General features: G+C 60.0%; 1 protein-coding gene across 1 annotated transcript in view; it reads left to right on the plus strand.

Annotated features, from left to right (window-relative positions):
- Window positions 1-78: 78 nt before the first annotated feature.
- The window catches only part of MICALL1 (MICAL like 1), a 24679-nt gene continuing 10719 nt past the window's right edge, over window positions 79-14038 (plus strand). Inside the window, exons 1-6 of the mRNA XM_045290847.1 lie at window positions 79-155; window positions 4639-4687; window positions 5011-5152; window positions 9127-9215; window positions 11370-11512; window positions 12315-12760. Of these exons, the coding sequence (XP_045146782.1) occupies window positions 79-155; window positions 4639-4687; window positions 5011-5152; window positions 9127-9215; window positions 11370-11512; window positions 12315-12760 (946 nt within the window). The remainder of the gene's footprint in view (window positions 156-4638; window positions 4688-5010; window positions 5153-9126; window positions 9216-11369; window positions 11513-12314; window positions 12761-14038) is intronic.

A 14038-nucleotide genomic window follows, 5' to 3' on the forward strand; every position in this document is an offset into this window, starting at 1 on the left:
GGCGGTCCTGTCGCCCCTCCACCCTGTGGGGTGCGAGTCCGTGGCAGTGGGTCACCGTGTCATCTCGCCAGCTAGGACATGGAGAACAATGACTCCAAGCCCCGCATAGACCAGTTGTCATCAGGACGGCAGCCGGGCTGGCAGCTGTGGATTTCGTGGGCTGCAGTCCTGTGTTTCCTGGGCCCTGGTGGCACAGTGGTTAGGGCACTCCCCTGCCAGGAGCAAGGTGGGCGGCGGGAGAAGGAGGAAGCAGACCTGGAGACCCGCAGGGGGCAGTTCTGCTTGGTCCTGTAGGAGGGCCAGGAGTGGGAATCAGTCTGGCAATCAGTAACGGAGTGTGGGGTGTGCTAGGTTAAAGATTAACAAAGTTGCTTTGTGCATTTGAATCGATGCTAGCTAGAGCCAAGGTGTCTAGAAGGTGGTGGTCAGATGTTTGCACAGGGACGCAGTTTTCCGGAGATCCCTCTCTGCCTCCCTCCCCTGGTGGGTGTCCCCAACCCTTCTCAGGAGCCTGATGGGACCAGAAAGAGCAATGGGGCGGAGGGCCTTATAGCAGGCCCCAGTCAGCTGCGCCAGGCTGGACATCAGCCCCTTTCTCCTCAGGGTTCAGGCAGGGGACCTGGGACATTGGTCTCGGGACACCCATCCTCTCCTTCATCTGTTTATAAGACTGAATATGTGTCCAGTACCTGCCATTCGGACCACCACAAACTGGGGCAAGCGTCCTGGGCCTCTGTCTCCCAAACCAACAACCCCATGCCAGGAGTGCCTTTCCCAGGGCCCCCTGGGCCTGCCAGGGCTCAGGGCTCCACCCGTGCCTGCCCTCCCTGTAACCCCTGAGGGCCGGGTTACCTCAACGATTGGGTGGCGCTGCTGCACTTGTGGATCCTGCTGCTTGCTCTACAGGTGCTGTGGGTGGTTGTGGGTGGCAGTGTCGGACCTCAAAGAGAGGGCTTTTGGTGCAAGTACAGAATCGAACTAAGTGAGGAGGAGTCTTCAGTCTAGTGGGGTAGGTGGAGGTGAGGAGGGCATGGGGCAGTTAGGCCCCGAAAGATGGGGGTGAAGGGTGCCCGGATAGGGTCAGTGGGTTGAATTGAAGTGGAGGGCTTAAGGGATCTTTGGTTTGACTGTGGGCAGACAGTGAGGCAGGGGCCAACGTGTGTAGGGTCTTGGGTGTCAAGGTGAGCCCTTGCATGTACCTGAGCCTGTTGGCATCACCTGGTTGATGTCCAGCCATTGCCCATCTCAGGCGTGTGACCTTGGTAAATCCATGGGTCCCTCCAGACATCCGTTTCCTCCTCTGCGAAGGTGGGGGTTGGTGATCATAAAACCCACCTCACAGAGGGGAGAGGATGCTGGGAGTTCTATGAGCCCTCAGTTCAGTCCGTTGCTGTTAGGGAGGGGGTGGGGGGGACTTCTGAAGCTTCATCTACTCCACAACTCTTTATAGTGTTACTACACCCCGCTGGGTGCTGAGCCAGTGGAACACAGACAGCACCCACACAGTCTTCCCGGCCCCACCCCTGGGAAGCAAGTCCGTGTGGACAGAAGCCCAGGCGGGGAAGGCTCCTGGGGAGCCCTGCAGCTGCAGGCCCGCAGCAGTGGCCAGGGAATCCAAGGGGTCCTGGAGGGAGGGGCCACCTGGGCAGTGGTGTGGCGGTGTCACTGGAGGGACCCCATTACTGTGCCTGGCACAGAGGGTCAGGGGGGTAGCTGGGCCAGATTCCTTGGGAGGCTTGTGGGCTTAAGTCCAGGAGCAACGTGGCCAGAGGGTGGTCCTGGCACGTGGAAGAGAGCCAGACTCGGGGCTGGGCAGCCAGCTCATTGTGCTGAGAGAAACCGAGGCCCAGCGAAGGCCTTATGGACAGGCAGGAGAGGCCCTGCCTGCCAGCGAGAGCCTGGGGAGCAGAGAGAGAGGGCACAAACCATCTGGAGTAGAGTGTGGGCCTGCCACTCGAACCCACTGTTACCCCAGGCCTCTGTTGGGGAGCGCCCCACTGTGGGGGTGAGGGGCTGGCCCACGCCTCCCCCTCTTCCAGGTTTTCCTGTGCATGATCTTGCCCAGTGCCAGCTGCCGTGGCATCAGTTAGCACCCTTGAGCCCCCCAAGGGTGTCAGGGCAGAACTGTCCGTAAGGTATTGAGTGGCTGATCTAGAGGAACAGGCTACCAGGCCTTTCTTCTGAGGGAGCAGCTGAGCAGGTATGTTAACCGTGTGGCCACCCAGGACTCTGCTCTTTCAGCTCCCATAAGGGGATGTCTGGGCGCCCTTCATCTCCCCCAGAGCCAAAGGGAACACCCCGCACCCCCACTTTGGAAATTCTTGGTAAATAATTGGAGTTAGTAAAGAAGAATTGTAGGGAAACCAGTGGCTTTCAACATTTATTCATTCCGCAAGCATTTATGGAGTGCCCAAGGGTACCCCGGTGGCACTACGGGGGTAAACTGGGATGCTAATTGCATGGTTGGCGGTTCAAACCCACTAGCCGCTCCGCAGGAGAAAGATGAGGCGGTCCGCTGCTGTAAAGATTTACAGACTGAGAAACTCTGGAAGAGGCAGTGGTTCTCCACCTTCCTCATGCCGCGACCCTTTCATACAGCTCCTCATGTGGTGGGGACCCCCCAACCATAACATTATTTTCATTGCTACTTCATCACTGTCATTTTGCTACTGTGACGAATCGGGTGGCCCCTGTGAAAGGGTCGTTCGACCCCCAAAGGGGTCACGACCCACAGGTTGAGAACCGCTGCTGCAGAGAGAGGCAGCCCCTCCACGAGATGATTGACACCATGGCTGAAAGAGTGGGCTCGTTGGTGCAGGACCAGCGGTGTTTTGTTCTGTTGTGCGCAGGGCTGGTGTGGGTCGGAACCGTCTTGACGGCAGTGGGTTTGGTTGGAGTTCACTGGTACCAAGAACTGTGCAGGTATGGGGCACCAAACCTTGCTCACCCAGAGCCGCCGCTGGCCTTGAACCTGTGACCATGCAGTTAGCAACGCAGTGTTAACTGAGCCCTTGGCTGGAGCAAGAAGTGCTGGGGAGGCGGGTGGATCTGTCTCATTTGTGCTCGGAACTGGCATGGTCGAGGGCTGGGCTGGCGTGTTCCCACCCTCCTCCTCACTCCCACCTCCCTGATGAGGAGCAGGGCCCTACTGGTGGAGCCCCTTAGGGAAGGTGGCACTGTGAGGCAGTGGTGTAGCGGCACCTTCAACCTCGTCCCCTGGGCCCCGGAGGCCTCCCCTGAGGCCTCTGCACAGCACCTCCTTCCCCAGGACAGTGTGGGGGACAGAGGGAAGAGGCGGGGCTGAGAGTAAAACAGAAAGCCAGCTGGGGGTGTTGGGGAAGTGGGGTGTCTGGAGTCAGTTGCTAAGAGCCAAGGCCAAGCTCCGGTTGGCCAGGCCGTATGGTGGGGGATTTGGGAGCAGCTGTGGGGAAGGAAGGGACTGGGCTAGGTGTGGCAAAGAGGGGGCTGACCCTCACACAGAGGCCTCTTCTGGCTCCCAGACCCCCCCCAACCTCAACCTTGAGGTGCCGGACTCCCTCTGGGCTCCCAAGGCTGTCTTTGTCTGGGCCACGGTTGTGGGAGGTAAAGGGTCCCCTGCTCCTGTTCCTGTCTGTGAGGCCAAACTCTGTCCTCACCACCAGCCCAGGTGGGGTGGGGTGGGATCGCCCGTGCCTTTCTAGTATGTAGATGGGAAAGGAGGCTCCGGGTCACACCAGCCTGGGCCTCACTCCGACCCTGAAGAACTGGCTGGCCCTGTTCGGGGCCTTCCGTCCTGTGCTGTCATTTTAGCCCTAAAAGGCAAGGCTGCTTGGAGGCTGCTGGGAGGCAGGAGGGGGCCCAAATGAAGGTAACAGCCGTGTCGTCCCCAGGGGCCCCTGTTTCTCAGCCCCGCTGCCTCTCACCTGTCTCGGCTTAGAAACCAGGAGCCCCTTCCTGCTCCCCCCACGGGAAGATGTCACGGGAGTGGGGTGGGGGTGGGGGCAACTGCTCAGTGCCAGCAGCTCGGGACGATGTCTGATTCCCAGGCTGGTTCAAACTTGTTCTTCTTTTCTGGGCCGGCCGGCCCATGGAAAGCAGTCTCTTACTCATCTCGGGTCAGGCGCTCCTGGGCGGGCATTGATGCACCTCCTCCGGCAGTGTCCTCCGTGGAAGGGCCAGCTGGCTTCCCTCAGTGGCTTCACCTGCCCCTTGGGGAGGATACTAGCCTGTCGAGCTGCCCTGACAGTGACGATTGTGCGAGAAGAAGCCAGTGCCAGGCAGTGCCTGCCTCGGGGACAGCTGGATGCTGCTCTCTTATCATGGGGACGGATGAGTCCAGGGGCACAGTTCAGGGCTGGCTGCTGACCCAGAGTCCAGGGCTCTAGACCCTTCCAGACTAAGGGCTGTTTAAGTTTGAGCCCCGCCCCTGAGCTTGCACACCTCCAGGGACCAGGAGCTCAGGGGCCAGCAGGAGGCCCCAGAGGCAGTTACCTTAGTCTCCTCCTCTGCCCCCACAGACCCCTCCCCGCCCCCACAGGCTACTGCAGACCCCCCCAGCGCAGCCCCAGCCCCTGTTCCTGGGTCTTGGGTCCCCCAGCGCTGGCCCATGCCCTGCTCTCCGGCCTCTTACTGACCCCCCTCTTCTCCTTGCCTCCGCAGAGATTTCCAGTCACTCTCTAAGGACAATGTTTTTGAGAATAACCGCTTGGTGAGTCCCTTGAAGCCCCGAGGGGGTGGAGGGTGGCGGCGGCGGTGCGTGCGTGCGTGGTGTGTGTTTGGGTAGGGTCTTGCAGGGCAGGAGCTAAGGCAGGGGCTCTGGGATCCAGTACCCCTAGGAGCTGCCCTGCCTGCACCCCACAGAGTCACTGTTGCCCCCTCCCCACACCTTGAGCACCAGGCTGTCTCTTCCCAGGCCACCATGTATTCCTCATTGGCATTGAGGGAGCCATAGCCGCCCTACCCCTGGCCCCGGGTGGTCTTCGGCTGGGCAGTCGCCCACTCATACCGCCTCTTCCCCCCTCCTCCCTCCAGGCCTTTGAGGTGGCGGAGAGGGAGCTGGGGATCCCCGCCCTCCTGGACCCCACTGACATGGTCTCCATGAGCGTCCCAGACTGCCTCAGCATCATGACCTACGTGTCTCAGTATTACAACCACTTCTCCGGCCCTGGCCACGGTGAGCCAGGGTCCAGCCCTCGGGTGGGGTGGGGGTGGGGGCTGGGGCGCCGCTGCGAGGTTTGAGCCCTGAGAAAATTGCTGGGGATGCAGCCCCCAGACATTCATTCACTCACTCACTCACTCACTCACTCACTCACTCACCAATTCCGACATCAATGCATGCCGGCCGACCTTGCGCGGGGTGCTGGGGTAGACCCTGGGTGGGACTCAGGGTGCTCAGACCCTTCTGGGGGCTGCAGGCCAGAGACCGGAAGCCACACTGAGGCCCTGCTCGGGATGGTGGGCTGGTTTGGCACAGGAGAGTGGGGAGGGTGGCACAGCTGGAAGCCTGCCGTGGCCCACTGGCTTCTGGGAGAGACTGCGCGGGGCCGGGGTTTGGTGAGGCACATTCTCACTGCGGTCGAAATGAGGCCACTTCAGGCAGCAGAGGAACCGGGTCTTGTTGGAGGGGACCAACCAGGTTGGTTCATCTGCAGCCTCGGAGTTCGCATCCCTCACTTCCCGTTTGCAGACACTTCCCTGGTGTTTTTTTCTCCCAGGGGGAAGTGACCCTGCTAGACAGGCTTCCTCGGATGTAACCATTGAGTCTGAGCCCTGAGCTAGAGCCCAGCCTCCTGCCTGGGGCCCACAGATCCCGGCACCTGGGGGCAGCCGGGCCTCTGGATTTGCAGAGAGGGGAAGCAAGGGGCCCAAGGTTACAGAGTAGAAAGGCTGAGCAGCTTGTAGGAGAATCTGGTGTCCTGCCCTGGCCCATCTCTGCTGCCCACAGGTGCTGGAGATGGGGTAGCCTCACTGCCCCCTCCCCACTTCTCAGCTCGGTTTCCTGGCTGTGTTCTGTCCCAGCTGACCTGACTCTAAAACACAAGATGAAACGAAAATGTATGAAATGTATGAAAATCAGTGTTTATGTTTTTAAAATCATTTTTATCATTAAAAAAAATCATTTTATTGGGGGCTCGTACAATGCTTATCACAATCCAGACATCCATCCATTGCGTCAAGCACATTTGTACATCTGTTGCCATCATCATTGTCAGAATATTTGCTTTCTGCTTGAGCCCTTGGAATCAGCTCCTCGTTTTTCCCCCTCCCTCCCCGATGTTTTTGATTCCTACTCAGGACATCCAGGGTGTAGAACAGGGAAAGGAAGAAGCATGAGTGATTCCAATTATCTCAAGATAACACGCACTCTGAGCGGAGTCGGGGGAGAACTGTAGGAAGCCTCATCATTCTCCCTTGGAGCAGCGGGTGGTTTCGAACTGCTGACCTTGTGGTTAGCAAAGCAACCCAGCTCCGAGCCACGATGCCACCAGGGCTCCTTCCACGTGCCCTTGGACTTAGCTTTTCTTATTTGGACCCACATTCCCACCTTCCTGCCTTAGGGGCTTCAGGTGGCCACGCCCAGGCACTCTCTTCTAAGCTCTTCTTTGCTGGGCCACCTTTCCAGTTGACCCATGCTGGGTGAGACCCATGCTGGTGGGCACCCCCTTGCCCTGCAAGGGCTCCAGATTATGAATGTGCAGTCCGTGCTGTTCCACCACCTTGGCCTCTACATGCAGCCGTCATTGCGTGACCAAAGGAAGCTGCATGCTGTGTCCCCCCAGGAGGAAATGTGCACACGTGCACACACGGCCCTTCCGAATACTTTGGAGCGAGTGGAGGGGTGACTTTGATCAGCCTGGATTTTCACAGGCCTGAAAGCAGCTCTGGGTGGCGTAGTGGTTACGTGTTGCGTGGCTAACTCTAAGGTCAGCAATTCGAACCCACCGGCCACTTCTTGGGAGAAAGTCTGGGCTTTCTACTCCTGTAAAGAGTTATAGTCTTGGAAACCCACAGGGGCAGCTCTGCCCTGTCCTGTGGGCTCACTGTGAGTTGGAATCAACTTGGCAGTGAGTTTGGGGTGTTTTAATGTGAGTGTCTTAGAAGGCGTGGGTCCCCCATGGTGCAGAGGGTATGCAGGCAGCTGCTCACCAGGAAGTCAGTGGTTGAATCCACCCTGCTCCTCGGGAGAAAGGTGTGGCTGACCTTTCCCATAAAGATGTGCAGCCGTGGAAACCCCCTGGGAAGCCCTCCTCGGCCCTGGAAGCTTGCTCTGGGTTAGAATTGACTCCACAGCAGTGGGTTGTGACCCCTGCGTTCAGCTGGGCCAGTGGCCCCCGGGGGCGGCCTGCAGACAGTGGCTGAGCTGCCCCTGCCCACCTTGCCCTGCTTAGATGGAGTCACCCCTGCCCCGCTGTCCTGAGCTGACCTCCACTCCCACACCCCCACCCTTGGCACAATGGAATGAAACCTTGTGCCGTGCCGACAACCGATTGGGCGGTTGTGACCCTTGGGGTCTCATTGGCCTCATTTCACAAGTACATGTCACTTCTTGGGCTGGGAATCAAGCTCTGGTCTCTCGACCACCTTCCAGAAGTGTGGGTGTTCAGCTTTTGGGGGTAACGCACCCCTCCCCCCCACGGTTGTTCCAGCACTTCCCCCCAGGGGGCAGTGTCACCCACTCTGGGAACCCGGGCTCTAGATCAGGGCTCTGAACAAACGTGGAAACAGTGTTGTCCTAGTTTCATTGAAAAGATACTGTTCAGATGATGGGCGATTTCATTTGTTGGTAAAAACATAGGTGTTAAAGAAAAACACGTGTGGCTCTCAAGTAATTTCCGACTGGTTGTGAGGGACAGGATTGCTATTCCGTGTCAAAAGTGTGCCGGCCCCCGGACCAGACCATCCCTGTCCAGTGCAGAGCCAGGCAGCCTCCGGCCCGGCCCTTTGTGCTCTCCTTAACGGGGGTTGCTGCGCTCCTACTGTGTGCACGAAGGAGCCTTGGTGGAGCAGGGAGATACGCTTTGGGCTGCTAACTGCAAGGTCTGGGGTTTGAAAGTACCAGTTGCCCCACAGGAGAAAGATGAGGCTTTCTCCGGCCTCACAACTACTCTCAGGGCAGTTCTACCCTGTCCTCTGGGTCCCTGTGAGTTGGGATCGACTCGATGGCAGTGAGTGGGTTTTTAGGGAGATTGCGTCACTTGCACTTTGTGAGATGCTAGGAAGGCAGTGGGGCCGGAGACTGGGCCCCTGTCCTCATAGAGCTTACGTGGTGGACGGTGGACAGGGCGGGAGGGGAGAGGGGAGGAGATCAGAGAGTGACCTGACTTCAGATGTGGGCGATGAAGAAGACAAGGTAGTGACAGAACACGCCATGGGGGGAAGTGGCTGCTTCAGGTGCGTGGGGGGGTGGGGGTGGAGGGGGCTCTGAGCCGGAGTGAAAGGAAGAAGCCAGTTGGAGGTCTGGGGAGGAAGGGAGTTCCAGGCCAGCCGGGAGTTGGGAAGGCATGCGGACCAACACAAGGCGAGGATGGAGCTGGAGCGGGGAGATGGCACCTGGCCTTGATGTCTGCTGGAGTTGCAGTGTTTCTGCCCGTGTGGCGCCCAGGACGAAAGACATTCCCATCAGGACCTGCGGTCGCGCACACGCATTTACCGGACACACGTCTCGGGAAGCCGCCGGTGCCAGGCAGGCAGGCACTCTCTCTTCTGTTGTTAGTATGTGCCTGCTGAGCTGATTGTCCAGGCTGGGCCCTGTAGTTTGGCACTGTTTGTGACCAGGGGAAGGGGTCTGAATGTGGCTCTGTAAAGGACCGGCCCCCTAGAGGGACCGGGTGGTGCAGGGGACGGCGGTGGGGCACTATTCTCAGCACCATTGTTCCTGGGGAGGGTCTTAGGGACTGCATCCGGGTTCTGGGGTTTCCTGGCCCCCCTTACCTCCCCAGGGAAGCAGCTCATTTTCCAGAACCCCCCGGTGGGCACTGCATGCTTCCTTCTCTCCAAATCCCCCACCTCCGAGTGGGATGTCACCACCTGCTCTGCCCAGGCCAGAGCTCTCCCACCTGTGCTGCCGCCCGGCCTTCCTGTCCCAGCCCCGGGCTGACTGCTCACGCCCGACCTGAGACCTCAGGACGCCTTCCCGTCTCTTTGCAGCGGGAGTGTCACCACCCAGAAAGGACTTGGCACCGCCACCCTCGCCTCCGGAAGCGGCCATCCCAGTGGAACCGGGAGACTCCACTCAGGTAGAGACCTGGAGCGGAGCGGGGGTGGAGGTGGGGTTAGTAGACAGCTGCTGGGGCAGCGACTGTCTCGTGGGGAGGGAAGTCCTGACATGTCCAGAGGCTCTGTCCTGTCCTTGACTTGTCGTGGGGTTTGAGCACTCGGGAACCCCGGGGAGGGGGTCAGAGGTCAGGCAGCCCATTTCTTTCTCCAGGATGAGGTAGGGTCCAGCAACCCCTGAAGGGGGTGGTGGGGTGGGCACAGTCACAAGCTCTCTCTGCCACAGTGGGCTTGTCAGTCCCTGGAAGAGCTGTCAACAGCTTTGGGTGGGGAGGGGGGTTCTCATCCAGAGCCCTGGTCTGCACAGGAGGAACAGAGGCTCATCTGGTGGTGACCCTGGCCCTCCGTCCACACCTGAACCCTAAGGCCTGGGGCAGGGGCAGGAGCAGCCCAGGGAAGTCTCAGGAACCAGAAGTCGGTATGAAGGGTTAATGCCCCGGCTCAGTGAGTGACCTTGAGCCAGCCCCTCCCTGTCTCGGCCCCAATTTCCCTCTCAGTGAGATGATGCCAGCCTCCCGCCCCCGCACTGGTGAAATGCATGGGTCCACCTGCTGCTAGAGCATCTCTGGTGACGGCATCCTGTGAGGGGCAGTTGTTTCCACTCCAGGAACCCTCCTGGACTCCTGGGCAGGCTGGCACGGCCCCCACTGGTGTGCCAGCTGAATCCTTTGTGGGAGCAGGTTGCCAGGTCCTTACCCCCCAGGAGCCTCTAGTGGGTCTGAACCGCTGACCTTTCCACTACCAGCTGAGCACTCAGCCATTGCCCTCCAGGGCTCTGAGGCGTCTCGGCAGCCCAGAACTCAGCATTGTGGGCACTTGCGGTCACTCACGGCCAGGCACAGAGGGCAGGAGCGGGTCCAGCGAGAGCACAGTGCCGCTCTTGCTCGGCCTTCTCATCCCAGGGCCATTCTGTCTCCTCACAGTTCCATTCTTTCTCTGGGGAGTGTTGCCCGGAAGCCACGTTCAGAGCCGCCGTGGGGCCTCGTGTCCCAAGGGAGGCAGCTGTGAGGGAGGAGAGAGATGAGCCAAAAAGGCCGTGGTTCGAAGCCAGCAGCTACACTGCGATGACCAGTTCCCATAAAGACCTGTCTGCGGGACTGTGTTAGCAGGGTTCTCGTGAATCAAAACCAGGGCACTTATGATTATATATATAGGTTTGGATAGGTTTACACAGCGAGAAGGACCATAACAGCTAATTCGTCCACACAGCAGTACAGAGGGTTCAGTTCAACTCACGTCTGTGGAGCAGTTAATACGCTGGAAGTCCTTCAACTCTCATGGGCTGCTGGGTCCAAGGTCAAGGAAGCAGACAGCGGAGTCCTCCCTAAGGCAAGGCAGGCAGAGTGTCCACAGGCAGCAAGCAGCAGGGTGGGTCACCAACAGTGAGTAGCTTGGGAGCTTAGCGAAGCAGGTCTGGATGGGATATTGAACACAAGCAATGCAAGGCGACAGGATCCACCAGCCTCAAGCTCAAGCGATGTACGCACCAGCAGCGTGGCCAAGCAGGTCGCGACGGAGCCTCAAGCTCTGGCATAGCGACACAGTCCACGGGTTGGCCTGGCCCACAGGTAGTGTAGCTCACAGGTTGAGGCAGAGAACTAGCTAGAGCAGCAGCACACTAGTCCAATCACCAGAGAGCAAGAGAGAGGGGGGCGGGCTTTGCAGAGCCGTTTATCTCTTTGCCCTCCAATCAAACGGCGACCTGATCAACCCCACATGTTCCTGTTGGCCGGATTGGCACAATAACCCTAACTACCACAGAGACCCTGTGGGGTACTCGGACTCTGCCCTAGAGGGCTGCTCTAGGTCAGAATGAACAGGACATGGGGCTTGGGGGCTCAGCAGAAACACACGTCAAACAACGTTAGGTGTCGACCAGGTTAACAAAAGCGTCCTGACCAGAGGCTCGCAGGAAGCTGGCCCTGCGTCTCTCCCGGGAGCAGTGGGCCAGGACTGGCTTGTTCCGGTGGGGACCACTTTATAAATAGCATGGACTTGCGGCCAGTCCAGTCTGGAGAAGGGATGGTCTGCCCCCCCTGGGCAGTGTCACTCAGGAGGGAGAAGGAGCAGGGTTTCTGAGCTGGTGCCTGGTGACCTTGTCCCCTCCTTTCCTGTAGGATGGCGAGCACTCCTCGGGCAGCCTGGCGGAGCAGGGCGCCCATCGCCCCCCCAGCAGCACGTGTGCTGCCTGCCAGCAGCACGTCCACCTGGTGCAGCGGTACCTGGCCGAGGGCAAGCTCTACCACCGGCACTGCTTCCGGTGAGGGGCTATGGACCGGGGCTTGTCTTGGGCAGGCACCGGAATTCAGCATCCATGGTGTGCCCAGCACCTAACAGACTCCTTCCTGCTAGGCTCTCTTGCTTGGCCCCGCTTTATTGACGAGGCACAGCCCTGGACCCCGAGGGACTGCTTCTACTCTGTCCTATACGGTCGTTAGCCGTGGGACCCGACGTGATCGCAGTGGGCTCCCCTGGGTGGCGCCCATGCCGAGACAAAATCAACATGACCCGTTGGTGGAATGAAACCGACTTCCTGGGTCACCGTGGGTGGCAGGTGATGGCCCCGGAGGGGGCTCCCCAGGGCGGCCCTCAGCAGGGTCCCCTTGTCATTGAAACTGAAGATATTTCCCAGTCCCTGCTGCCGGCTTCCTGCGGTTTCATTGTTGTACGAGTGTTCAAAACAAAACAAGAAAGGCTCTGTGCCATCGAGCCGATGCCGGCGCAGCGCGATACTGTAGGACAGGGTAGAACTGCCCGGGAGTGTCTGAGGCGGTCAACTCCCTGGGAGTAGAAAGCCCCGTCTTTCTCCTGCAGAGCAGTTGGTGGTTTTGAACTGCCGACCTCGCGGTGAGCAGCCCGATTGTAACCACTGCACCCGCAGGGCTTGACGCCAGGGTCCTGTCCTCTCATTGCAGTGCGAGTGTAGTGGTCAGCAGTCATTCATTCCCCTGGGAAGCCCGGGCTGTTAGGCCGGGAGGGGGAGGAGTCACTTGGTTGGTGGTGGTAGGGTGGTCATTGGCTGGCCAAGCTGAGCCCCCATGGGCGTCTGGTCTCCCCTACAGGTGTCGGCAGTGTTCCAGCACCCTGGTCCCCGGGGCCTACAAGAGCGGGCCCGAGGAAGGCACCTTCGTGTGCACGGAGCACTGTGCCAGGCTGGGCCCAGGGGCACGGTCGGGGGCCAAGCCTGGGCCCCTCGAGCCACCAAAGCAGCTCCAGCCTCAGCTCGGAGAGGAAGCCAGCGGTGTGGAGGGTGGCCACCCCAGCCCTCCCTTGGTGTCAGCGACTGAGGCTGATGAGCCCAAGGCCCGTGGCACTGAGGCCCAGCCCCAGATACCCACCAAGCCCTGCATTGCCAGCAAGCCCCAGGAGCTGGCCAGCCCTCCAGCTGGCCGCCCCACGCCTGCCCCCAGGAAGGCGGCTGAGAGCACAGCCCTGACCCCGCCCACGCCCCGGCCCCGGTCCAGCTTGCAGTATGAGAGCCTGGTGGAGCCTGGTGGCCTTGTGAACGGTGAGCAGTGGGGGTGGGAGGGGCACCCTTTGGGGGCAGCGTCTGGTGGGTATGATGTGGGAGTGTGCCTGTGGGACCATGCGCCAGAGCGCCCTGCTGAGGTGACTCTCTATCCCCTGGTGGGGGGTGTGTGCCAGTGGTCAGTGCCTTCGACTGGAGGTTCGTGTCCACCCAGAAGTGCCCAGCAAGAAAGGCCTGGCTGTCGGTGTGTGAAGCGTCAGCCATTGGCGACCCGAGGCGTTCAGCCCTACTCTGACACACGCAGGAGCCCCGCGCAGCCCCCTGGCAGTTGGTTTGTCGCTGGTCTGCCTGCTTGCACCCACGTGCGTGCACCGTGTCTGCACCCTGCCACTCTGATGTCAGTCGCCATCAGCCTGGCCCCTTTCCCACGTGACTCACTCCGAGCATGATGGAAGGAGATGCCCCCTGCCACACCTGCCCCATGATCAGTCACGGGTTGGGCTGCTGTTGCCCATGGGTTTTCATTGGTCGAGATTTTTAGTCTCCAGTGGCCAGGCCTTTCTTCCTTGTCTCTTAGTCTGGGAGGCGTGCCCCCCCGCCCCCACCCCAATCCGCTTTACAGCAGCATGCACACCTCCACTGACAGACAGATAGATGGACGGATGGTTGCATGGACCGGAAGTCCCTCACGGAGGGGAGGCCCGCCCCACTGTATGACTGTGGCCCTACACGCCTGTTCTAGGGGCTGGGGCTCAACTCACCAAAAACAGTTGCAAGCCCCAAATCTGGGGTGCCGCGTTCTTTTGTGTCTGGGTGTGTGCTAGGCTTACACTCTCGTGTGTGCCTGTGGGTCCCCATGCGTCCTTGAGACCACACATCACCCCCCCTCCCCCATCCCTGCCCATGTGCTTGCCCTCCACTGAGAGCCGGGCCTGGGGGGCAGGAAGAGTCTGCCCCTTGTTTGAGGGACCTGGGGCCTTGGAGACCCTGGACTACTCCGTCAACCACCCCCCTGTGGCCCCGCAGCACAGGACCTTACACGAGCTAGTGCAGCCCAGCCATTTCCATTGGAGGAGGCTGTGGGGAGAACCCGCCCCCCCCACCCTGCCCCCAACATTCCCTCTGCCATGTTCTACTCAGTCCGACTTGGCCTTCAGGGTGATGCCAGCCTCGGGCACGGGGACAGGCACAGACGTGGGTCTCAGTCAGATGTGGATTCTGTCTCCTGCGGGGAAGCCAGAACTGTTTGGAGATCCAAGGGGCCACTTGGGAGTGTGTGTGTGTGTGTGTGTGTGTGTGTGTGTGTGTGTGTGTGTG

Source organism: Echinops telfairi, unplaced genomic scaffold (assembly GCF_000313985.2).
Source record: "Echinops telfairi isolate 266 unplaced genomic scaffold, ASM31398v2 ScPeMD7_2;HRSCAF=8, whole genome shotgun sequence".
Lineage (NCBI taxonomy): Eukaryota > Metazoa > Chordata > Mammalia > Afrosoricida > Tenrecidae > Echinops > Echinops telfairi.